The sequence below is a fragment of the Anopheles stephensi genome, chromosome 3, assembly GCF_013141755.1.
Source record: "Anopheles stephensi strain Indian chromosome 3, UCI_ANSTEP_V1.0, whole genome shotgun sequence".
NCBI lineage: Eukaryota > Metazoa > Arthropoda > Insecta > Diptera > Culicidae > Anopheles > Anopheles stephensi.
In genome coordinates this window covers 45668101-45693892 of record NC_050203.1, presented here as the reverse complement: position 1 = coordinate 45693892, position 25792 = coordinate 45668101, and the positions used below count along the sequence as shown (strand labels likewise).

The 25792-nt window shown below is 47.5% G+C and overlaps 3 protein-coding genes across 9 annotated transcripts; 2 read left to right on the top strand and 1 right to left on the bottom strand.

The window, feature by feature from the left end:
* Positions 1–4234: 4234 nt before the first annotated feature.
* Positions 4235–4968, bottom strand: LOC118511131 (60S ribosomal protein L38). Its single transcript, XM_036053865.1, has 2 exons — positions 4808–4968; positions 4235–4733 (listed from the first exon to the last, which is right to left on the bottom strand). Exon 2 carries the CDS (start codon positions 4730–4732, stop codon positions 4520–4522), a length of 213 nt encoding a protein of 70 aa, XP_035909758.1. The 5' UTR covers position 4733; positions 4808–4968; the 3' UTR covers positions 4235–4519.
* A 233-nt stretch (positions 4969–5201) lies between these two features.
* On the top strand, positions 5202–22913 carry LOC118511089 (carnitine O-palmitoyltransferase 1, liver isoform). Of its 7 annotated transcripts, XM_036053783.1 has the most exons (13): positions 5226–5545; positions 16912–17277; positions 17356–17492; positions 17583–17739; positions 17804–18247; positions 18326–18841; positions 18911–18936; positions 19437–19499; positions 20071–20136; positions 20843–20981; positions 21056–21304; positions 21377–21736; positions 21809–22913. In XM_036053783.1, exons 2-13 carry the CDS (start codon positions 17137–17139, stop codon positions 21941–21943), a joined length of 2433 nt encoding a protein of 810 aa, XP_035909676.1. In that variant the 5' UTR covers positions 5226–5545; positions 16912–17136; the 3' UTR covers positions 21944–22913. The 7 variants fall into 7 exon arrangements, with proteins under 7 accessions (XP_035909673.1, XP_035909676.1, XP_035909670.1 ...); XM_036053780.1 differs by lacking the exon at positions 19437–19499 and having other exon boundaries at positions 5202–5316; XM_036053777.1 differs by lacking the exon at positions 19437–19499.
* A 570-nt stretch (positions 22914–23483) lies between these two features.
* On the top strand, positions 23484–25315 carry LOC118511112 (cytoplasmic dynein 2 light intermediate chain 1). The gene is made up of 2 exons (XM_036053837.1): positions 23484–23828; positions 23900–25315. The coding sequence occupies exons 1-2, from the start codon at positions 23679–23681 to the stop codon at positions 24785–24787; spliced, it is 1038 nt and encodes a 345-aa protein (XP_035909730.1). The 5' UTR covers positions 23484–23678; the 3' UTR covers positions 24788–25315.
* Positions 25316–25792: the final 477 nt, after the last annotated feature.

Sequence of the window (25792 nt, the reverse complement as noted above, 5' to 3'; positions counted from 1 at the left end):
TATTCACGTATGCACGCTTTTCGGTCAGGTACGGTGTTGAACTATGTGTGACTAATTGATAGATAATTATTTTATTTTAATTGTCGTTATAATTGCGGGTACTCGATGCGAATGCTTAGCACAACAGAGAACAACGCTAACGGCAGCGAGAATACCAGGCCTCGAAGACATCACAGACAGCGTGGAATACTCGGCACATACGTAGAAACGGAGCCGCGGGAGCCAAAGGTGGTACGTTGATTGCCAGCAATGCTCGAATGCGGAGCGATCTGGCTGGCACGTTCCAGATTATGGTGGTGCGTAGCGCTTACCAGTGGATGCTACCGTCTGAGGAGCCATGTGATGAACGACAACTGTGCTTGCTCTGAAGACGCTAATAAAGAAGAGGCAGCCCAAGCATCAGGCACTAGTGATGGGACTCATACGGACTCTTTTCATGGATCGACCCGGAGTCGAGTTCGTTCCTATAGGAATCGAGTTCGGCCCATAGGTTCGGGTCGACCCATGGGTGCAACGAGTTCGGTCTAATTCATGGGTCGTCCCGAAATCGCTACCGGTCGCTCCGGATCCGTTGGAACTAGAAATACGATCCGAACGATTCCAGGCCTTTTACTTATGACTCCGACCCGGTAGGTTCGGGTCGATCCGACCATCACTATCAAACACCCAGGAACGGAGTTAAAAGCGTTGTATGGACACCAGCCGCTCGAGCACCCACGGGGGCAGCAGGCCACCACACTATGTTTGCGTACTCCACAACCAACCAAAGAGGGGAGGAGCAGATTAGAATTAGGAGGATCACGAAACTCACGCGTCGCGTTTATAACCAGCCCGAGTAGTCGGCTACATCTTCAGACGGCTTGATCGAGTTGTTAAAAGGACAGCCTTGGGTCCTGAAAGAAAAACCACCAGATCCTTAACACACCAGTGGCGGATCAACCTAGAAGCGGAAGGAGCGGCCGCTCGGGGGGGCCTCGTCAGCGGGGGAAATCCTGTTGTTTAGCATGGTGATGCTGTTGTATCACATTGAGAGGGGCCTCAACTACCATTCCGCTCGGTGCCTCCAAATATTTTGACCCACTCTAACACACTGTTGCCTTTAGATTGGCGTGAATTGAAAAAGTTGAACTTGGCCTTTAGGTTCACGTATTTGAATAAATACGTAAGGATCATCCTCATACAACAGGTAGCGGTGGCCTGGAAGCACCATGGACCACGGTTGCTGCCCTAGGGTACGACCAACCAGGAAGGAGCTGATCCATTTCACCATGGATACAGGATATTACAGGATATTGTGAGACACGCTGTCGAAGGCTGCTTGCTTTTATTAAGTGTAGATGGCATCAATCTGGTAACCAGCGTCAATCGATTTGTGACAGTCGGCAGGTTTGGATCGTTCATCTTCTGGGCATAATCCCGATAATTCTTCAAATATGGAATCGAAAACATCTTTCAGAAGCTTGCAGCGTAAGGGTTTACGTTCGTGCATTTTCCCGCAGATGGGAAGCTTAACATACCCCGGAACATTCAATCAATTCACTTTATGCTAGATTGTACAATTTAGATGTTTGCTTCGGTTTGATGCAATTTAACGATTAACCTTAATCCCCAAACCACAAGGGGGGACCATGTTCAGTGGTAGTCTGGCGGTAGCTCTGGTGTTGCTAACTTGTCTCTGCATATTACGACTTTGCCAAAACCTTGTTACGGTTGACGATTGGTTACGCAAAACTGAAGTGATGATCATAGGAATTTTGCCAAAACATAATTGCATTCCGAAACATGATGTGAACCTGTGAATCCCTATCGCCCAAACCACCACCACCCTTTGGAAACATAGACCCAACACATTCAAGCTTTTTAATCAATCTCTGCAGCAAAACTGATGCACGCCGGCGTTGAATCGTTCTCCTGTACACGGTCGGTTGGCCGGCGGAAATGCCAACAGCTCGTACGGTACGTACATCCCTGCCTGTTTAGTGAAATGATACGCGCCGTTTGCTCTTGGCCGTTTGAGCTCGGACTGCAAACACAGGACGAACAGGAACAGGACACACGTCCAACCGGTGAAGGATTTTCCCGTATTTTACAAATTTGTGATTCCCAATAAGCTTCCCGTCGTGAGTACATTATTTCCATAGCACTCCCGTCCGGTCCCGTCCCGGTAGGGTATTAGAGATGCATCAATAATTGAGCTTTTCCACGCTAAAACCTTGGACTGCGACCGTATGTGCTTCGGTACCTGGTAAGAACCCGGGCGGTATTTCAGTCCGTTGCGTTCATATGAACGACCAGACACACGGCCAGTTGATTGTAACGGTTTCTTAAAAATTCACAACAATGTTCAACTTAAGATGCTTCACGGAAGAAAAGAGAGCGCGAAGCGAGAAAACCAGTGCTCGAGAGTTCCGCAATCTGCACAACTCGACTCGACGGGATGGCTTGGTGGGAGGTTCGTTAGGATTTTAAGGCATGGTGTACCAGGGGGCAATGTAGTTACTGACTTTATGAAGCCACCCCCCATATACGTCATCGTGCGAAATCGATTCGTGAAACAGGTGTGCGTGTGGCTTGAACATTTGTCACAAAATTACTTAAGCTCTCGGTAGACAGCCACAACGATATTGTTCGTAGCAGAAACCACAATAGGACTTACGGGACTTTGGACGCCAATCTGTGGTAGAAGCTGGCAAGTAGGTCCTCGCTTGTAGCACATTCAAACCAATGCAGGATACACCTACTGAGCGAGTGGAGCGTCCCTGGCACCACAAGTCTAATTAATCCTGGTAATCAAATACTAGCGATTGCTTGGTCAACATTTCAACAACCCAGCGCATCCACGAAACAATGCACCGAAAGGTTTCTCGATTGGCCATTAAACTTTCCGACGACGCCGTACGCCGATATTATGCCATGCGGTATCGACTGCCGGTGCCTGTCCGTTTGTGGCTGGTTTGAACTTTAAACTTTCTTGCTTCACACTACTCGTTACAGTACAACTTTCGGTCAGACCGATCGATCCGCTAACAGTTATGTGTACCGGGTTGGAAATGAAAATTGCAGCATGCAGCAGTTTAATATGTCTCCGGTCCGCGTTGATCATTCCATAGGACGCCTGTATGATGCTGTTAAAATTCTGTAAATAATCATAATAAAAATCCATTCGGATCGTTCCCCCGGAGTGAGGCTTGACTGGTTAATTCAGAGCTTAAAAATCTACCTGTGCTCTTAATCGCCATTATAATACAAGCCAAATCAAGTTTGGTTATAAAATTAATTTAATACTGTAATGTGAATTTGTAGAGCAGTGGTTCTTTGATTTTGGTCGATTTCGAGAGTATTGTTTAGGTGCAACGATAGTAACTCTGGTTAGATATTTTACAATATTCCTGCAGTGTATCCTTTTAGCCTTGCAACCTGTCATAGCCCAAATCCAACCCCTTCTGCTGGCCAACAGGAGAAGATTTACAAATTGGGCTTTAATGAAGGACGTGTAGAATTAAATAGTAATCCTCACTGACCCAAACCGAAGAACCGATTCGAGTAGAAATTTAACCAGCTGGACATTCGACACACAGTACCCGAACATGAATCGGAAGTGGGGTCCTTTTTCCGTAACAGCCAGACCGACCGCTTTTCGCCTGGTTGTAAGACGCTTTTCCTAACAATTAAAATTGTTCAGACTTGCGGTTGAAGCATGGCAACGCAGGCGTTATAGAAGTATCCCATGGGTTTTCCGGATTCGAGTAATACAGCCGAACAAATCGACATGTTTGGAGTTTGACACGCCTGACGCAATGTCTCATGAAGGCGAAGGTTATGCGTCTGTGTACGATCAACGATCCATCTCTTAACTATGCTAAACCCTCACTTAACTGCTTAAAAACGACGATTTAAGAAAAGTTTGCATAAACAGGGGGCGAAAGCCGCCACAAGCGGAGGTTTCTATGCTACAATAACAACTCAATTCCATCTGCTGTTAACAGTTTGCCAGCTGAGACAGTCCCCTGTGTAGCTGTCACCTTTCCCATCTTCTGATCATTGGTTCCGATTTATGATCTTTCTGAACGTATGCTTATCTGAAACATGGCCCTTTTTTCTAATCCTGCCCAAGAAGAGCGGTACAAACATGGTTCGCAACATCTAATAAGAACGGTTTCCAGAACATTCAAACCACCATCACCACCTTCAGCCGCAGCAAACACTGCAAACAGCAACAACAACAACAACAACATTAGGTTTCATCGATTCTTCTCACATATACTCTTTATTCACCGCCACCACCGCACATGAAACAGCTGTTGTCCAGCTTCATCACATTTCACGATCCGTGAGGCAGCCGCAAACACAGAGTACATGAACGAAAAACATCACTTATACTTCACGAGAGGCTGAGCGCGGCACACAACGCGATTGCCGGTCAACCACAAACGTCAACCGGAATTCGCGCCCCATCCATTGCACACACAACGGACGCAGCGGCAGCAGCAGCAGCTTCAGGCATCCGCTGACACCCACTTCACTTCACTTCCTTAACCTGCAGACCCGGGGGCAGCGACTGCTTTAGCTTCTCTGCCTTCTCCATATCCTTTACCACTAGCGTGTACAGGTACCGGGAGCAGCGGATCTTGAACTTGGTGTTGGTCTCGTTCTTCTTTATCTTGACGGCACGCGCATCCTTCCTGCGGGCCTTGATGAGAAAATCTTTCACCTCCTTGATTTCCTGTGGCATGCTGCAAAGGGAAAACAGCGAAAGATCCATTAGGCCCGGTTCGTCGGCGTTCGTTTGCGTACCAGATGCGCTTACTTGAACGTGAATTTGTGGCGAAAAACGATGAAAATTCACTCCGGCTCCGTAACGTGCGTGTTGTTGACGTTAGCGACAACCCAAAAAGAGGGTGAAAAGGGAGACGGCAACCGGAAACGTGCTTGACGGCCGTGCGCTCGTGTCGACAGGTGGCGTACTCTGACGGCAATTTGCTGAACTACACGCGTTGTGACGCAAGGAAATAATATTTTAAATTTGTATCGGATAACTCAGATGAATTGGATTCTGTTCTGACATATTTCTACACTCTATTTCGTTCCCTTAAGAAAGGGGTTTGAAACATTGAGCAAATAAAGTAAAAAATGTTTGGCTTTTTTCAACCTCCGCTGTCAAAAGTACAACTGTCAGTGTCAGCGGGCACGAGTACGGACAGACCTGCCGGAACGTACAGCAAAATATAAAAACTTGAATGCGGTCGGTTCCTCAATGTCGGAGTCCCGTTTGCTCAGTTCTCTGTCGTGTTCGTTTTGCGTAACCAGTGTATTGTGGTAATTGAATTAAACGTACGAAACGCGCAGCCTTTCGCCAAGTGTTTTTTTTATACTGTGAACCATTTGTTTTGTTACCGGGTCTGGGTGGGTTGAGAAGGATCTCCAAAACCACCGGACAGAGGATAGTTTTTACTGTTGAAAGGCGTATTTGTGGTGTGCCTGTTATTCGTGTGCGTGTACGAGCAAAACGAAGACCAATAGAGCGCGCGGGTGGGTGGTAGCCGAAGTAAGTGAGATTAAAAATAGAAAGAACTTTGAACGTCGACACTATTTGTGACGAAGATTCCGACGCAACAGTTCGCCGCCGTGTGCCGTTATTGATGGACAAAATGTCCGCAATTGTGCATTTCTGCATACTTCCAGCCTTTTGCACTGCTGCTTCGAACTTCGAATGCTAAAGAAAGCTTGAAGAATATTAAATATCTCTATTAAAAACGCTTGACCGTGACTGTGCGTTACAATCGAGTGGATGACGGTAAACAAAGCTCCCTCAAACGAGAACACCAATTTGGCGTGTGTAAAACATAAACATGATCTTTCCCGTTCGTCCTTGCCAGTCGGCATTATTCCCGTTTGTTTGGTTTCGTTTTTCACACTGACCTACTTTTGCATTTCGTGCTCACTCGTGCGCACACGTGCATGTATGCGTACGCTCCTAAGCGCCGCACACACATTCAAGCGGATGCGTGGCAGTAAACACGGTAAACTTGCATTACTACGGGGTGGATGGTGCTTTTTCTTTGGGCTTCAGTAACAGCAAAAATAACATTTCAGCTATCTATTAATGCAAACCGCCAGAAATCTCAAAATTGCTATGAGTGACATTTTATACCAAAGCCTTCTAGGAAAACAAAATTCTATTCTTGATGCAATTCCGGTAGCTGGGAGTCGATCGATGCGTGTAGACTTACTGCACAGTGCTGGAATTAGCATTAGTAGCAACAGGATGTATTCGTGCTTGTAATGTGTTAATCGAATCAATGCCCTTATCGGTAGCCTTTTTGTGGCGATGGTGCAAACAAAAAGAAATCGTTGGGCTCTAGCGAATTGCGACATACTAAATAGGAAGTTTTTAGAGAAACTACTAGTGGCATCCGTAGCTTTGGCCAATGAATGACCAAAAGTACACAGCACTACGCGAAAGGCGTACTAGAATTCAAATATATAATATTATTAATTTTAATTTTAGACCTAAGCAGTATAATAAACAAACTAAACCAAATCGCTCTATGGATGCTAAAAACAGCTCTCATTCGATAACCTTGAAGGAATGTTGAGTTTATTCACAAATCGGTTGAGATCCAAATGCATTCACCCGGGTCGAAAACAAAAACACCACCGCCACCACCACCGCACCTTATTAGAAAAGAAGAGAACTGGAGAAAAAGAAACAACAGTTACGCAACGAAACCACCAAAACCTGCGACAACAAGCCGCGTTTCTGGTCGGTCAAAGTCCTCTCCAGCCGACGGCACGCATTAATGAACTCATGGTGAGGAATGAACTAACCACTGGCACGCACACAGCCAAACGACCACATCCGTCATCGTAGCAGATCGCAGCTGACGGTAATGGCCACGTACCATCTTCTTCGACCTTCAAGAATCGGTGAATCTGGTGCATAGCGAATGCTTTTGGGGTGGAAGAATTTAGTCAGACCCCCAAACACACCTAACAACCGCTGGCCGTGTAAGTGCACAGTGCAGCAAAAACTGCAACAACCTGTGACACGAGGCGGCAGCAACCACCTCCTATGCAACGGTGAGAAGCGGGCTTTTTTTCTATGTGGACGATAGAGATGAAGTCGGAAACTGGTTTTACGACTGTTGCTAGTTGTGCCTCCATCGATGAAACTGTGGCCGTCGTGCGCAATCCCCGCCCTCGATCTCACCCTCGTGGATATTGCAAAAATGCATAGACACTACTGCCCGCCCGCTCGAAGCGCTGTTGATTGTTGTAATTTACTTCGCTCAATCTACCCGGGAACGGAATACCGTGCGGCAGTCCCGCACACAATCCGATTCCAAAGGTCGTGCGTTCGTTTCGCTGCTTGTTAGGACGGATCGGCCACAACAAGACCCCAGCGGATGATCGTGTTGTGTATGCTGTCCATCCGCACACATCTTCACGAAAGCCGGCATGATATCACCGAGTTTGCTTATATCATGTCCAACTTATAACTAGACTTGAGCTTATCACCCATTAAGCTTAGAACGGAGGTCAACTTCGGTAGCTTCCTCGAAGCGTATCAGCTAACGTTGACCATCAACGATCACACGGACCCACAGGCCGATTTTCACGTGGCACAGATTTATCGTGGGATTTGCAGCGGCAAATGAAGCGCAGGACGGGGCCTAGCTTAACCGTTTTGGTTTGGTTAAATTTTTAAAGATACTTTGTCGGAGTAACCCACCGTCGTCCGTCCCTGCTCCTGGCTTATCTCTGTGTACCACCGCTGCTGGTGGGAAGGCTTACCGTACTCCCTCCGTGCCAGTAGCCGGCGAAGGATTATTTGCGAGTTATTGTGTTTCGCACGATGGTGTTTAGATAAAAGACGCCGAGCCAAGTACTGTGTGCGTGTGACCGATAAATATTATGCAAGGTCGAATGTACGACGCATTACCGCATGCCTTATATCGAATCCCATGACAGGACTGGCTGTGTTTAGTTGCGCGTAAAATCATCTCAAGGAAGCCGGAACTGGCAGGTATCCAACAAGATCTGTCGAGGCTTTGTAGTGGCAGAGTAAAACTCATTTCATATTGCATTCAGTTTAATGATCATTGAAGCCCCTCTTTTTGTTGTTCTGAAAGCTCATCTGCCTCTATCAAACTTTTATAGCCTCGCAGTCGATTTGTGATTCTCCTGCACACTCCTATAACCATGCGCAACGAAAGCTTTGTTCTTTGTCTAGCGCACTTCTGTTCAACCGGTTTGCCGGGGAAAATCCTTCGAAATGGCAATGCGTCTTAAGTTGGTGGGTTACGTAAAGGACGCAAGGAATACACCTCAAGGGTGATGGGCACAGCGGAAGAATGCTGATTGTTTTCCTTTTTAAGATTTGTTTTTGAACCGATTTTTGTATCATGAACAACTTAATGCTTCTTTACCGACGCCTCGTGGTATTTTGCCCGCGCGCTGTCGTTACGCGTCTGTATGCTGCTGATACGCCTTTCCGCCGATAGATAAGTAAGCTATTTTTCCATCCAAAAAAACCACTGCCACTTATCACTTCCTCGTTCCAGGGTGATGGATTTGGTAAACCAGTTCGGTCCAGTTCAATGCATGCAGCAGCAGCAGCAGGTTAACGCAGAGATTACTTTGCAGTATCACGAGGCCGAGACCAGAGGAGTGGAGTGTGTTGATTGCCAAAATTCGGCACTCACATAAAGGGAGTTGACGTACAAATGTGAATAATCGCCGTCACTCTAGTTTATCGCGTTTGGCGTGATTTTTGTGTCAAATCGCGCCAGGACATCTGCTTATGCTATTTTTCAACATTCTAAACAAACCACACACACACACACTCACTGTGTGTTGTCTTATTAAACCGTGGCCGGCCGAGTCCCATTCTGTGTGGGAAGAATACCGACGGCGCTGCTGGGTATAATCACCATAATCCACCGGCTCTCGCCAGCCTCGCGTCGCGCATGATGCACACACTTGTCGCGTTCTGTTTTGGCCGGAACTCGTCGGAGCTGCTTCACTATCGCGCACGGCTTACGGCGCAACGCGATTGCCAAGGGTTGGACTTTGTACTGCCCCCCCACTTCGCATTTACGTCACCGACGCGCGAATCCGTTGTGCGGTTGAGGGAGGCAGAAGGTTGAGTGTGTATGCTGGGCTCGCGCGCGCTGCGTTGGTTTGTTTGATGCTCGAACCACGAAAATACCGCAAGAAGCAAGCACGCCGGGGGTGACAGATTTCGGGTGACGTTCTGTCCGAAGGTGAAGTTTTTCGGGGTGCTAAATGGAACATTGAACCCTAAGCTGCTGTCTGCGCAGGGTGGTGTTGTTTCGAATTATCTTTGCAAACATCAATCGACCATTCAATAGAGGTATGTTTCATCGGGTGTCCATCAGGCTTAGCTTACGTTAACCGAGGATTAACAGGGATCGATAGACGCGACACGGCGATTTCGGACGCCAAGCTTCTCGGTGTGTCCTCTTCCACTTCAAATGCGCTGACTAATGGGCAAAGGTCGAAAGGCTTGCCAATATTAAGCTAAGCTACAACACTCAACAACGGGGCATGATTTACGCAGCCAAAGTACCATCCATTGCGCCTCACAGCTACACCTAGCCATATCATTCTTGCTTTTGCTGCTACTTCTTGAGCCCATTCAGTTCCACCCGAGCGGAGGAGAAGGAGGTAGAGAGCATCCAACAGGGCTTCCGAGCGTCGTCGTCTTCACACAATCGTCTTGACGAAAAGCGAGCGAGGAAACCAGCCCGATGCCCGACCAGCCAACACACAAAAGGCGCGTGTGACGTAGAACGCGCGTGCTGGACGCGGATTTCCCTCCACCTTCGCCGCCTTCGGTTTCATGGTAAAACTCGGTTTCATGACAACAGCGCCCGCAGCAGCGCACCCCACGTTAGTCGACGGTCACTAGCCAATGCGCGCGGTAGTGTTGACTTGCGTCGTCCGTGTCATTATCACACGCACCAGCCAGCAGCTTCCAGCCAGTGAACTTGTGGCAGGCCCGAGAGCCGTGTTTTCGCCGATCGCTCATTCAAGGCTCTGCTGATAACGGTAGTGTGTGAACCCCTTCATTTTCAATACAAAAAGTGTCTTGTTCCGTCATGTACCGTGCGCGAGAAGGCTGCTGTGGCTGATGTAGCTTTCCAAGGCAGGGTTAAGGGCTGCGAGTGCTGTGTGATCAAGTGGCTGTGACTGATGTGTCGAGATGGATGGATGGATGGTGGGGAAACGATCGTACACACGACCAGCTGGGAACAAACGGTCTCGTGGCGGTGTGTCTGTGTGTTTGTACCAATCGATCGGGATTGATCGGTAACCCTTTTTCGTGTTCGATCTCCGATTTAGGCAACTTCAGTTTCGAAATATGGTAGCGGCTTACCACCACAGCTGTGACGATGCTCCAAGCGGGAAATAAAGCACCAAACTGATCTTCGGCACCTCTCGTGTCGAAATTGGACACACGCTGTAAGGGAATTGCTGTCGCTTTAGTGAAAGGTGGTGGAGTTTACCTGATGTCGTCTACCTGAAGTCAAACTGGACGACCTTTAAGGGCTACGCGTCCCCGCGTCGCCACGCGCTGCACAACTCCGGACAATGCAATGATCGTCCGTGCAAATGCTGTTTTAATGTAGCGGGAATGCGCGCTCGGTACGGGTTTTCTGAGTCTGAATCTATTACTTTCTCATTAGATTCTAGTGCTCGGGTCGTTTGTGTCCATCCGCCAGGGCATGTGACAGCAGCAGTTCGGAACCCATCGACATAGGTGTGCTCTAATAACGAACTGGAAATAAATGATTCTCACCTTTCGCATTTGCTACGGCGCGACCTCTTCCGTGTCCGCCAGTCCTAATCCGCAGCCAGAGACGAATGGAAAGTGGAAAGTTTACAGTAAACCCCCTCCACGACCTAGCCTGGCGTGCAAGGTATTCTCTTCTGTGCACACCACACCGACAACACCGTTCGTGGAGCCGTTGTGTTTTCATGTTGCACGTGCAGGTTTTCTCCACATTTTAAATCTTGACGGAGTAGCCAGCGCAGGAACCAAAATACGTAGCTAGCTGTGGTGTTAATTTGAGCAGCCAGCCAGCCAAGATACATCGGCTTGGCATGCTATGGGCTTTTCAATGTCAAACGCAAACCAAACACGCCGTTATTTCTGGGGCTGGTTTCTTCAAATCGTATCGAGATTTCGTAACCTCCGCCGCACCATGGCATTGGGTGAATGGTGCGATCGTGCGTTCGTTCGCCCGCTCATAATGATGGCCAGTGGAAGGCATTTTGGGAGGGGTAGGGTAGCCTTTAAGCTCAAGGTCACTGGAAGTGATGATTTTGCAATCGAATCGAAAGTCGCCATCGCACGAACGAGAGACCACTCGCGGCCAACAAGATATTCGTTCGCGCGTTCCTACCATTCGGGTGGAACTGTTTAATGTATGTAAAGGTAAAAGTCACATGTGTGAATATAAGAGGTAGATGCTCGGAGCGAGAGTGTAGTAATTATCAACGCTGTTGCGTTTGGTTTGCTTCCTTATCAAAACAGTGCGATGCGATGTGCCCTGCTGACTGACACCGCAACGATAACAAACGTGCTGCTCACGGTTCCACTTGAAACTTAGTTTTCTTTTAAATCACGTGAAATCTGCACTACTATCGCCGTTGTTGATGCGCGGGGTATAACGCCTTGTGACAATCTTTTTGAGTTTGATCACTTGCGTGACGCAAACGGCACCAGCGAGAGGCTGATTAATGTGGAAAGGTCAGCCAGTGTTATTTGAAAACATGAGTAAAGTTTTGTAAAGCGAGTCTTTGTGCTATAAAAAAGGGAGAAAACGCGTGGAATATGTAATCAAAAACATTTTAAACATTTTTGCTAAAATATGTAAGGAGTTTTCACGCAATTGGCCTTGTGTGTCCTAGCGGGGCCCACTCATAGATCCATTGCCTTTTCTATTATATATTTTATGTGGAACTGGAATGGATCCTAAAATGATCGACGAAGCGCAATTGAACCTTGTTTTCAGAACAATCCAAATGGCAAAAATGAGGGACTTCCTCAAGACCGATTGATCATGCCAGCTCATAGTGTTGAAGAAAGAACCGATATTTGTATCATGAACAATTTAATGCTTCTTTACCGTCGCCGCACGGCATTTTGCCCGCGCGCTGTCGTTATGCGTCTGTATGCTGCTGATACGCCTTTCCGCCGATAGATAAGTAAGCTATTTTTCCATAAAAAAAAAACCACTGCCACTTATCACTTCCTCGTTCCAGGGTGCTGGATTTGGTAAACCAGTTCGGTCTAGTTCAATGCATGCAACGGCAGCAGGTTTACGCAGAGATTACTTTGCAGTATCACGAGGCCGAGACCAGAGGAGTGGAGTGTGTTGATTGCCAAAATTCGGCACTCACATAAAGGGAGTTGACGTACAAATGTGAATAATCGCCGTCACTCTAGTTTATCGCGTTTGGCGTGATTTTTGTGTCAAATCGCGCCAGGACATTTGCTTATGCTATTTTTCAACATTCTAAACAAACCACACACGCACACACTCACTGTGTGTTGTCTTATTAAACCGTGGCCGGCCGAGTCCCATTCTGTGTGGGAAGAATACCGACGGCGCTGCTGGGTATAATCACCATAATCCACCGGCTCTCGCCAGCCTCGCGTCGCGCATGATGCACACACTTGTCGCGTTCTGTTTTGGCCGGAACTCGTCGGAGCTGCTTCACTATCGCGCACGGCTTACGGCGCAACGCGATTGCCAAGGGTTGGACTTTGTACTGCCCCCCCACTTCGCATTTACGTCACCGACGCGCGAATCCGTTGTGCGGTTGAGGGAGGCAGAAGGTTGAGTGTGTATGCTGGGCTCGCGCGCGCTGCGTTGGTTTGTTTGATGCTCGAACCACGAAAATACCGCAAGAAGCAAGCACGCCGGGGGTGACAGATTTCGGGTGACGTTCTGTCCGAAGGTGAAGTTTTTCGGGGTGCTAAATGGAACATTGAACCCTAAGCTGCTGTCTGCGCAGGGTGGTGTTGTTTCGAATTATCTTGGCAAACATCAATCGACCATTCAATAGAGGTATGTTTCATCGGGTGTCCATCAGGCTTAGCTTACGTTAACCGAGGATTAACAGGGATCGATAGACGCGACACGGCGATTTCGGACGCCAAGCTTCTCGGTGTGTCCTCTTCCACTTCAAATGCGCTGACTAATGGGCAAAGGTCGAAAGGCTTGCCAATATTAAGCTAAGCTACAACACTCAACAACGGGGCATGATTTACGCAGCCAAAGTACCATCCATTGCGCCTCACAGCTACACCTAGCCATATCATTCTTGCTTTTGCTGCTACTTCTTGAGCCCATTCAGTTCCACCCGAGCGAAGGAGGTAGAGAGCATCCAACAGTGCTTCCGAGCGTCGTCGTCTTCACACAATCGTCTTGACGAAAAGCGAGCGAGGAAACCAGCCCGATGCCCGACCAGCCAACACACAAAACGCGCGTGTGACGTAGAACGCGCGTGCTGGACGCGGATTTCCCTCCACCTTCGCCGCCTTCGGTTTCATGGTAAAACTCGGTTTCATGACAACAGCGCCCGCAGCAGCGCACCCCACGTTAGTCGACGGTCACTAGCCAATGCGCGCGGTAGTGTTGACTTGCGTCGTCCGTGTCATTATCACACGCATCAGCCAGCAGCTTCCAGCCAGTGAACTTGTGGCAGGCCCGAGAGCCGTGTTTTCGCCGATCGCTCATTCAAGGCTCTGCTGATAACGGTAGTGTGTGAACCCCTTCATTTTCAATTCAAAAAGTGTCTTGTTCCGTCATGTACCGTGCGCGAGAAGGCTGCTGTGGCTGATGCAGCTTTCCAAGGCAGGGTTAAGGGCTGCGAGTGCTGTGTGATCAAGTGGCTGTGACTGATGTGTCGAGATGGATGGATGGATGGTGGGGAAACGATCGTACATACGACCAGCTGGGAACAAACGGTCTCGTCTCGGTGTGGCTGTGTGTTTGTACCAATCGATCGGGATTGATCGGTAACCCTTTTTCGTGTTCGATCTCCGATTTAGTCAACTTCAGTTTCGAAATATGGTAATGGCACACCACCACAGCTGTGACGAGGCTCCAAGCGGGAAATAAAGCACCAAACTGATCTTCGGCACCTCTCGTGTCGAAATTGGACACACGCTGTAAGGGAATTGCTGTCGCTTTAGTGAAAGGTGGTGGAGTTTACCTGATGTCGTCTACCTGAAGTCAAACTGGACGACCTTTAAGGGCTACGCGTCCCCGCGTCGCCACGCGCTGTACAACTCCGGACAATGCAATGGTCGTCCGTGCAAATGCTGTTTTAATGTAGCGGGAATGCGCGCTCGGTACGGGTTCTCTGAGTCTGAATCTATTACTTTCTCATTAGATTCTAGTGCTCGGGTCGCTTGTGTCCATCCGCCAGGGCATGTGACAGCAGCAGTTCGGAACCCATCGCCAATAGGTGTGCTCTAATAACGAACTGGAAATAAATGATTCTCACCTTTCGCATTTGCTACGGCGCGACCTCTTCCGTGTCCGCCAGTCCTACACCGCAGCCAGAGACGAATGGAAAGTGGAAAGTTTACAGTAAACCCCCTCCACCAACTAGTCTGGCGTGCAAGGTATTCTCTTCTGTACACACCACACCGACAACACCGTTCATGGAGCCGTTGTGTTTTCATGTTGCACGTGCAGGTTTTCTCCACATTTTAAATCTTGACGGAGTAGCCAGCGCAGGAACCAAAATACGTAGCTAGCTGTGGTGTTAATTTGAGCAGCCAGCCAGCCAAGATACATCGGCATGGCATGCTATGGGCTTTTCAATGTCAAACGCAAACCAAACACGCCGTTATTTCTGGGGCTGGTTTCTTCAAATCGTATCGAGATTTCGTAACCTCCGCCGCACCATGGCATTGGATGGATGGTGCGATCGTGCGTTCGTTCGCTCGCTCATAATGATGGCCAGTGGAAGGCATTTTGGGAGGGGTAGGTAGCCTTTAAGCTCTCAAGGTCACTGGAAGTGATGATTTTGCAATCGAATCGAAAGTCGCCATCGCACGAACGAGAGACCACTCGCGGCCAACAAGTTGTTCGTTCGCGCATTCGTACCATTCGGGTGGAACTGTTTAATGTTTGTAAAGGTAAAAGTCACATGTGTGAATATTAGAGGTAGATGCTCGGAGCGAGAGTGAAGTAATTATCAACGCTGTTGCGTTTGGTTTGCTTCCTTATCAAAACAGTGCGATGCGATGTGCCCTGCTGACTGACACCGCAACGATAACAAACGTGCTGCTCACGGTTCCACTTGAAACTTAGTTTTCTTTTAAATCACGTGAAATCTGCACTACTATCGCCGTTGTTGATGCGCGGGGTATAACGCCTTGTGACAATCTTTTTGAGTGTGAGCTCCCTTATCACTTGCGTGACGCAAACGGCACCAGCGAGAGGCTGATTAATGTGGAAAGGTCAGCCAGTGTTATTTGAAAACATGAGTAAAGTTTTGTAAAGTGAGCCTTTGTGCTATAAAAAAGGGAGAAAACTCGTGGAATATGTCATCAAAGTAATTGAAAATGTTTTTTTGCTAAAATATGTAAAGAGTTTTCCCGCGAGATGGCCTTGTGTGTCCTAGCTGCGCCCACTCATAGATCCATTGTCTTTTCTATAATATAACTTATATGGAACTGGAATGGATCCAAAACTGATCGATGAAGTGCAATTGAACAAACTAAATGGCGAAAATGAGGCACTTCCTCAAGACCGATTGATCCTGCCACCTCATAGTGTTGAAGAATGCTTCTAATGCAGCAAAAACTTACGAGGGATCCAACGCTTTGTTGTCTGGTAGATATCACAGACAAGATGGACTTTATACAAAACACACCGTCCATGTTCGAGACGAATCAGTTCCAGTGACAAACACTCAGGATGAGATGCCGCCAACGATTGTTTCCGGTGATGGGCGCGTCATCAAGCGAAGGAACGACTGCCTTCCTGTATGAAAGGATGGGCAAACCGCTATCGAAGGATCTTATCACATCACAAAACGTTTCCGATTGTTCTGGTGCTGGTTGATTGCTCGAAAACAATCATTGAAGTTTAAAATATAAATCTCTGGTTAGATATCTTCTTCTTCCTTGGCACTATACAACCTCGAGAGGTCTCGGTCTACCATTGCTGGCTTTCTGTGACTTGATTATACTCGTAGCGAAGTAGTAGTCAGTCTTGCGTACGGGGAGGCAGTCTGGATGGGATTTGAACCACGGCCGGTCCTGCCGTGTGAAGACCGGCGCCGTTATCGCCTCTGCTACCGGACCGCCCCATGGTTATAGTTAGATATACAAATGAAATAATTAACTCCGCGTCTCATCCACTCTGAGAGTTTCAGTAAGTACACGAGATAAGCAGTGCAAAAACAATCCCGAAGCAATTATACTTCCCCGTCGGACCAGTTTCCACACTGAGGATGTAAAGTTATTAACCTTCAATTTCGTCGCAAACTCGAGATCGAATGCGTGGAGAGGGCTGGCGTATGAGCAACGGCAGCGTGACTATAAGTTTTCCCTTCAGGCCATTTATCTGGAACCTGACGATTGTCAGCACCGCGACCGCCGACATGCTCGCCTAGCCCACTCACTCACTGATAACGTTGTCAGCTCTCGAGCTAAACACTATCAACATAAACAGTACGGTACGGTCACGGTGTACGCACTCTAGGCAGCGGCAAAGCTGCCCAGTGAGTGAGTGAGTCGCCCCCCCTTCCCTAATCGTGCGCCCGCGTGTGACCTATTTTGATATGAGAATGTTCAAATCTTTTCGTTTGACTGAATGGACGCTTTTTACCTCTTCCCCTTTTGCTCTTTTGCAGTGAGATTCGAATATTTTGATCATCTATAACATCACCGCAATCGTTGCGCTTGTAACAACGGGTTGTGCACGGTTGTGATTGAACAGCACAGGAGCAATCGCGAGCATCACGCACCGTATCCCGACCGCAGCAACGGTTGAGACGGATAGACGGGCAGGGTTGCTCGAACGTGCGTGAGATCTGGTGTCTGGGTTGCATTTGTACCGGTAACGTGTAGCCGGTGCGATGGCTGAAGCACATTCAGCTGTTGCATTCTCGTTCTCAATCACCCACGAGGGATGGGACATCAATTACGATCGTGAGGTCCTGGATCTCGTCTGGCAGTCTGGTGTCCGATCGTGGAAGAAACGATTGGCTCGATTCCGGGTGAGTGGAATGTTTTGCTCTTGTTACCACGAACCCATTCCCCTTTGACGTGTATCATTATTACTCATTACCTTACAGACTGGAGTACGCAACGGCGTGTATCCGGCCCATCTACAAAGCCTGTGGCTGGTGATAGCGATAGCGGTGGGATTACATTTTACAAAACGACACGTTCCGTTCGATCTGGTCAACAAATGGCTATCCGTTTTACCGGGGTACGTATCTTGCGCTCGGCGAAAGCTCGATGCACTATCATCATCATCATCAACGCTGGATGAACAACATCGTTTCATTTCCATTTCCAGCGACACACTGCAATGGCAGTTGACGGCCTGTTCATTAGCCGGACTGGTCGTTTGGCTCTCAATTTGCTACACAATGCGTTACTCGCTGAAACTGCTGCTTATGTACAAAGGCTGGATGTATGAAAAACGGGCACCGGGCAGCAGAGTGTCCTTGCAGGTAATGGCAAACTAATCAATCAGCGCGTTCAGTTTTCACTCATTTGCTTGATTCGCCTCGCCAGACAAGACTATGGGGACTGTTCGTGAAAATATTGGCCACCTGGAACAAGCCGGGACTGTACAGCTTCCAAGGATCGCTCCCGAGGCTACCGTTGCCAAGCGTGCAGGATACGATGAGCCGCTACCTTCGCTCCGTCCGCCCACTGCTGGACGACAGCAACTACAACCGTATGGAACGGCTGGCGAAGGAGTTCCAGCTGGGCATCTCGACCAAACTGCAGCGCTACCTGTTCCTCAAGAGCTGGTGGTCCACCAACTACGTGTCCGATTGGTGGGAGGAGTACGTGTATCTGCGCGGCCGTGGAGCGCTCATGGTTAACAGCAACTTTTACGGCATCGATGCGATCTTCATGCATCCGACCAAGGTGCAGAGCGCGCGGGCCGCCAGCGTCGTCAACCTGTTGCTACAGTTCCGCCGTACCGTCGAGCGGCAGGAGCTCGAACCGGTAAGAGTGCGAATCTTTTACAAAACACAGCTCAACTCACAATGACACTGCAATGGGGTTTTTAATTGCTTTCTGCAGATTCTAGTGCAAGGTTTGGTGCCGCTGTGTTCGTGGCAGTATGAGCGTATCTTCAACACCGTGCGTGCCCCCGGTGTGGAGTCTGATAAGATCATTCACTATCAAGACTCAAACCACATTGTCGTGCTGTACCGCGGTTGCTACTACAAAGTTATCATCTACCACAACGGACGAATTTTGCGCCCGTGTGAGCTGCAAATTCAGATCGACCACATTTTGCAACAGGGCGCGGAAAAGCCGCAGCCGGGCGAAGAGCTGCTGGCTTCGCTGACTGCCGGCGATCGGACCAAGTGGGCGCAGGTGCGCCAAACGGTGTTCGCCAAGGGAGTGAACCGCACGTCGCTGCATACCGTGGAAAGTGCTGCGTTCGTGCTGTCGCTCGACGAAAAACCGTTCGAGTTCGATTTGGCTCATCCGGAAAAGTTGGACCAGTTTGGGCGCTACCTGCTGCACGGCAATGGCCACGATCGCTGGTTCGACAAGAGCTTTACCGTGTGTGTTGGTAGCAATGGCAGGGTAGGCATTATTGTTACAGTGAACAGTGCCCAACTATTGTTTAACGTCCTTTTTTTTGTGCATTTTTAGATCGGATTCAACGCGGAGCATACGTGGTAAGTTTGCCGGGATGCGGGATGTTATCTGTTTCGGAATCATTTACCTTCACAGAACATCATGAATGGGCATCGTCTCGTCGATCGAGTACAGTTCAAACTAGACAACGTATATGGCTCACCTCACCGTCGTTCACGTTCAGCGATCGAGCAACATCCACGGATGTGTGTCGCCACTGTTTCATATATGTTTTTCTTTATTCTTCTTTTAAATCTCATTTTTGTAAAAAACAAAACAAAACCAAACCCATCACCAACCAACGTCATGATTTACCAACTCGTCGGCGAACAACTCCACGTGTCTACATTGAATACGAAACATCACCGCCACCACCAACAAAAATGCATTCCCCGGGGTAAATCTCATTCGTATCGAACTGTTTCGATTGTACATGTGTACCATCTCACCATACCTGTGCGTTTCCGTGATGTGATATCATCAACATTCACATGAACCGTTCCTCTTCCGTTCCGTCAACGTAAACCTCCTTGACACACAGGGCGGATGCAGCCGTTATGTCGCACATTTGGGAAATGTTGATCATGGGAGAGACAGAGCAGCGGTAAAGTGTACAACGTACAACAATATTCTTAAAATTTTGCTTCTCTTAATGTTTTGCTTGTGTACATAGTTTGTTGGACATTGTGGTCTTGCTCGGGAAGCCATTCGGTGGGGTGTTCCCTGCGGAACGATCGCACGTACTGCTCAGAATGAAGTGATTGGTGATAGTTGTCTGTGTTTTGGTTTTATGATTGTGATATGGATGGTTATGACTCACTAGGTCGTTGTAAATAGATTCACATTACGCTTTAGTTTCTGCATATCTCTGGTTCCACCCCCCCGCAAAACTACACTTCCAAACGTTGGAAAAGGTTATCCTGTGCCCCTAGTGCTGTGAGCGCTGTGCAGGCCGAAACATATCTACAGGTGATGGTGAAACACGCTTTTTCAAATCGATCAGCTGGTAGAGGTTCACGGTTGGACCACCACACTTTGCAAACTACCTCGGAACTGTACATATAATATGACGATTCGTCTTCTCATCATCTCATGTTAACGTTTCTCCAAACTATACACTTCTACCTCTACCTCTACTACTACTACTGTTCTATTGACATTCTGTTTTCCACCAGGGCTGATGCACCTGTTATGGCACATGTTTGGGAAAATATTGTCGCTGAAGAGGCAACCAATCCACGGTAATGGTTTTTAACATAAGGACCAACCTGTCCCCCACTCAAACAATTACTCCTCGCCCTTTCTACACTGTACTTTTGTTACGTGTAGCGTGAACCAAGCATGTGTTTGTGTGTGTGTATTCTAACTCAACTAATCTCTCTGACCAACATTGTTCCCCATCTAAACTGCCGTATCTGGCGAAGGAGGATGTTACTGAAGCAACTGATTAAATTTTGTATGTAGCTCAAACTCAAACTGCACTATTGCTTCAAACTGTTCAAGCGACTAATTACTGTAGAAGCGTTACTAATGGGTTTTGAGTGGCATATTGCAGGTACAATTAATACAGTTTCGAACAGAATTATGCTGACACGCTTAATGCAAGGCTTTTAAAGCGAAAAAAGTATAACCGAACGTGCTTGCCAGTTTGCGAAGCATATTAGATTGCTCTTAATGATTGACCGCTATAACTGCTACATCCCTTTTTTCCACTAAATCTATAGTCAACTAAAATAGCTTTTGTACGGTTTGATTTTACCCTAATTTATGATTGGCTTTTATTAGTAGTTTTCTGTTGCCAGTAGTAGTCACCGTTGTACGCTAACTCGCACTAAACAAGCTCTAATGACATCGCAAACGTATGGCCGGTGCGTCACACATATGTTCATGCTCTATTTTACTTCCGTTTCACTACACATTTGCTGACACAAAACATCGAACGAATAGATATGATGAAAATGGCAACACTGTCGGCATACCGGAGTTTGAACCACCAACTCCCAAACGTTTGACGTGGGACCTGAACGACCGCGTAACGCAGGACGCTATAGAAGAGGCGCACATCGCTGCACAGAAGCTGTTGAACGTAAGTACTGCTCGTACCACCGTCCGTTAGCGCAATGTAGGTTGAATTCTAATTATGTTCTCCTTCCCCGACAGGATGTCGATTTGCGAATTCTGGTACACGATGCGTACGGTAAGGGATTGATGAAGACGTGTCGCCTTTCGCCGGATGCCTTCATTCAGATGGCGCTCCAGCTGGCATACTACCGTGATGCGGGCAAATTTTCGCTCACCTACGAAGCATCCATGACACGGTTGTTCCGCGAAGGTCGCACGGAAACGGTTCGTCCCTGCACCATCGAGTCGGCCGCATGGGTTAAAGCGATGCTGGATACGAACGTTTCGGTTGGTAGTTTCAACTACACCGCATGAGCAATACGAGCGTAACACTGTTCTATGCTTTTATTTCGTGCCCAGGTTGAAGAACGCGTGCGTTTGTTGAATGCGGCCTGCGAACGGCACCAGCTTGGCTACCAAGACGCAATGTGCGGCAAAGGAATCGATCGACATCTGTTCTGTCTGTACGTGGTGTCCAAGTACCTGGAAATCGACTCGCCCTTCCTGCAGGAGGTGTTGAGCGAACCGTGGAGATTATCTACTAGTCAAACGCCGCACGGCCAAACGTCCAAGATGGACCTGAAGAAGCATCCAAACTGCATCAGTGCCGGTGGCGGCTTTGGCCCCGTCGCCGACGATGGCTACGGTGTGTCGTACATTGTGGCAGGCGAGGACCTTATTTTCTTCCACATATCGTCCAAAAAATCCTGCGGAACAACGGTAACAATCGATTGTCTGGGCGTTGGATGTACTTTCCGTTTTTACATTATCATGCTTTCCCTTGTTTTGCAGAGCTCGGAAAGGTTTGCGCAAGAAATTTGCCGCGCTTTGGGCGACATGAAGCATCTGTTCGAGGAGTACCGTAGCTTACAGAAGCAGAAGCAACCCACCGCCGCTGTTAAATCCGACAAAGCAGAGGTCAAATAGTGATAGTGCGGGGTGGTGCCGTTTGAAGATAATCCCTCTGTTGCAACATATCGTGTAGAAAACCGTGCCGTGAACTTCTACGAACAGAAATGGTTTCAACGACGCAATTGCAGCGGATCTACGATCTACCTGAAGCATTCAATTCATTTTCTTTAATCGGAGCTTTTTCCCATCGATATTTTACTCCGCAAACTGTTTTATGTGTTATTACCAATGTTTAAAACAAGGTGAAGCTGTGCGGCGATTAGAGACAAACCGTTGTCTAAGTTCTCGTCGAATGGTACTGTAAATGCTGATGATATTGTCGGTAAATACTAACGTAATAGGTGAAGTGCAATGCAATAGAAACATCAGTTTTCCATCAGTAGGTAGATAAAGCGAGGAATGAAGAACAACTATCGGGCAAAACATTACACACTACTACGGCACATCACACGCGGCACAGAGAATCTGGCCGTGTTTCCTAGGATAAGCGTGATCAAGGCGATCGAAAAAGAACTGCTGCTAACTATGCAATCATCAATGCAATTGAAAGACACACAACATCCAAACCACACAACACAGACACACAAACATGTTACACGAGGCCGTCGTCACGGAGGACCACAGCCCAAGGTGACGGTCGCGGACACCTGTTTATTTGTTTTCTTATTTCGTTTTTCGTTAAAAGTAGTGAAGAAGTGTTTGTTGTAGATAATATTAGACGGTTACACTCACACAAAAAGTAAACAAAAAAAACCTTAATGTTAATCGAGATATTGTGTAAGGCGAGAGTAAAGGAAGGAACTAGAAACTTTTCGGTGAGTGAAAGATAGAATGCGAAAGATTCAGCCGGTGGTGTGTGTGTAACCCACTAAGACAAACAAACTGAAGCTAGCCACTTTTTAAGCTGTTTTACAACTTAGGATACAACCATATTTTGGAAGAATAAATACACGTGCATAAATAAAAATGAGTGTGTGAGAATCAATTTCACAATTTACTCCAATAATCTGTTCCTGAAATCCACGTCGAGTTCGATGGGGTGGTCATGTCACGAGAATGGCACCGGACGACCCATACCGTTACATCTTGTTAAACCATCTTAAAGGACAGACCATCAGAGACTCCAGGATATTGGACGACACTGGCAGTCCGTAGGCTGTCTAGAGCCCTTCTGCAACAAGGGAAAGACCTCCCACCCGTTGTACCACCGAATAAGCAAGTATGTACTGGTTCTCAACACGAATGTGTAAGAAACGACTTAGTTAACCTCTTTCAGTGTCAAATGCTTTGTTGCCACTGTGGGGATGTTCTCAAGAACCCCCTTATCTGAGACGTGGTCTTTGTAACAATGATATTTAATTTACCTTTACTTTAACTCTGCAAACAATTATATTTCATGAAGATAGGAATCTTCATTTATCTAGCATAAACAAGGATGTGCATAATATTTACGAGCTACAACAAACATGGCCCAAAAATGCATAAAGTTGGCAAATATTCGTTGCATCTGCCAACGCGGAATCCGACACGAAACGGATGCACCTTTGACCATTTGCGTTGCTATGGCGAACCAGTCCTGCTTACCAAACAATTCGTTGTTCATAGCAACGCCTTAAACATCACTCCGTCCCATTACAAACTGTCATCGCGGCATGTGACCCGATGGTTGTAATATTTTATCGAACAGTTCTCGGTTGCGTTTTGTTTTTTGCTCCGAAGCCGGAACGATTTTATCGAAAAAAGATAAAACATGAGTGAACTAAACTCGATGGAAGTAGATACGACGGAAACAATTCAGGACATTGCCGTCAAGCTGGTGACGGAGCAGCTGAAAAATGAAACCCGGCTGGCATCGGCGCCCACCGAACGTACCGTTTTCGTGCTCGGTAGCAAAGGAGTTGTAAGTTAAGGCGTTCTCAGAGCGATATGGTTACAAATGCAAAAGATGGTTACATTTTAATTTTATTTCAGGGCAAATCAACACTGATCAATCGGTTCCTTGATCGTGACGATGTGCCGAGACCAACTCTAGCGTTAGAATATTCGTTCGGTCGGAAAACTGCATCGGGACAAGGCGCTCAAAAGAACATATGCAACGTGTGGGAGTTGGGCAGCTTGTCCAACTCCAGTCAGCTTATCGAGATGCCCATCCGCTCGCACGGGCTAGCAACGTTCTCGAGCATCATCATGCTGGATCTTTCCCAGCCCGACCGACTATGGACCGATCTCGAGAGTGTGCTGAATGGTTTGAGGCAAGCCACCGAAAAGCACGCCACTCCGGGACAGATCGAAGAAATGAAAGCACTTACTGTTCAACGGATCGGTAAGGAGCATCCCGATCTAAACACGCTGGAGTTGTTCCCCTTTCCAATTGTCATCGTCGGCGGCAAGTACGACGTTTACCAAAATTTAGACTCCGAGGTACGCAAGCACGTGTGCCGCTGTTTGCGCTCCATCGCTCACACGCTCGGTGCCGCTCTGGTGTACTATTCCTCGAAAAGCTCCTCCGTTGCTAAGCTCGCCCGAGACACGATGAACCATTTAGGTTTCGGAAGTCCTTCAAATCCCTTCCGAGCGGCCTCGTTTGATCATTCGTCACCGCTAGCCATACCGTTCGGTGCCGACTCTTGGGCACGGATCGGAGTAACGCCGACTAATTCGGAGCGCATAGGGCACAGCTTTAGTACGCAAATTCCCCAACTCCCGCTCGCAAACAGTGGCATCGTACCAGACGATCCAGCGAAAGACACCGGATTTAGGGAGGTTTCCATTGACGAGCTGCGCTCGCAGAAGGACGAAGAACTGATGTACGTGCTGAAGGATACCGAGATACGGATGAAGTTTGAAGTCGTCCAGTAACCACCACTCGCTTCCGCTTAACAATTGTTAGCTAGTAGACGCATTAGGCTTAAGGCTAGGCCAGTAGGAAATCGGGAAATGTTACGCAACCGTATCTCAGCAAGGTCGACGACCTTGTCAGCAGGCGCCGGAGCGAAGAAATCAACGGTTTAAGGCCAACACACGAACTAGCGGCGAAAAAATGGCGAGCCTTATTACACCAGCACACAAGGGTAAGTGTGTGAGCGGCCGCCCATGGGTAGTGGTGTTCTAGCTATCTATCGGAGAAGGATGTAAATAAAAACAGTTCCTTCGTGCAGCCATAGAAGTGTAAGCGCATGTGCGACACATGATAGGATCTGAAAGAATTTCGTGCCACACACTCCACACGGGTAACGCATAAAGGGAATGATGAAAATGCATTAACTACTGCTCCACTACTGAGCGAAATCTTAAATCTCCACCAGCGGCTATTTGCGGATAAATAGCTTCTTCACATTAAAATCTGGTAAAATTGGTACAGTTAATTTATTTGAGTAAATAAAATAAAAAAAGTATTACTTCACTAGAATAGATGCTATAAGTATTCGAAAATTGAGTATACAGTAAAAGAACATATTGAGAATAGACATCAATTCTTGCGAAACACGTGTGAAAGAGGCATAGCAAATATGCAACAAAAATTAATGTCTAGGGACAGTCAAGATTGATAAAAAGCGTAAACATGCTCCCAAAAAATACGGGATATCGTGAGGCACCGTTTTACATTACCCTACTTATTCTACGAAGAGGAACAAAAAATCCGTCAAGATTGTTCCAAAAGATTACTAATGATTACCCAGTACATTCCAATTTTTACTTGGTAGGATATTCAAAAGCAAATCGCTAAATATGTTCCATTACTACTTACTTTATCAAAAGCACGTGATGAGTAAAATATGTTTTTCCCCAAATTTGACCAGTAACTGGTACAACCGACATCCACTGTGCCAAATTCGGATCTCTCACGGAGAGCCGCACGCATGG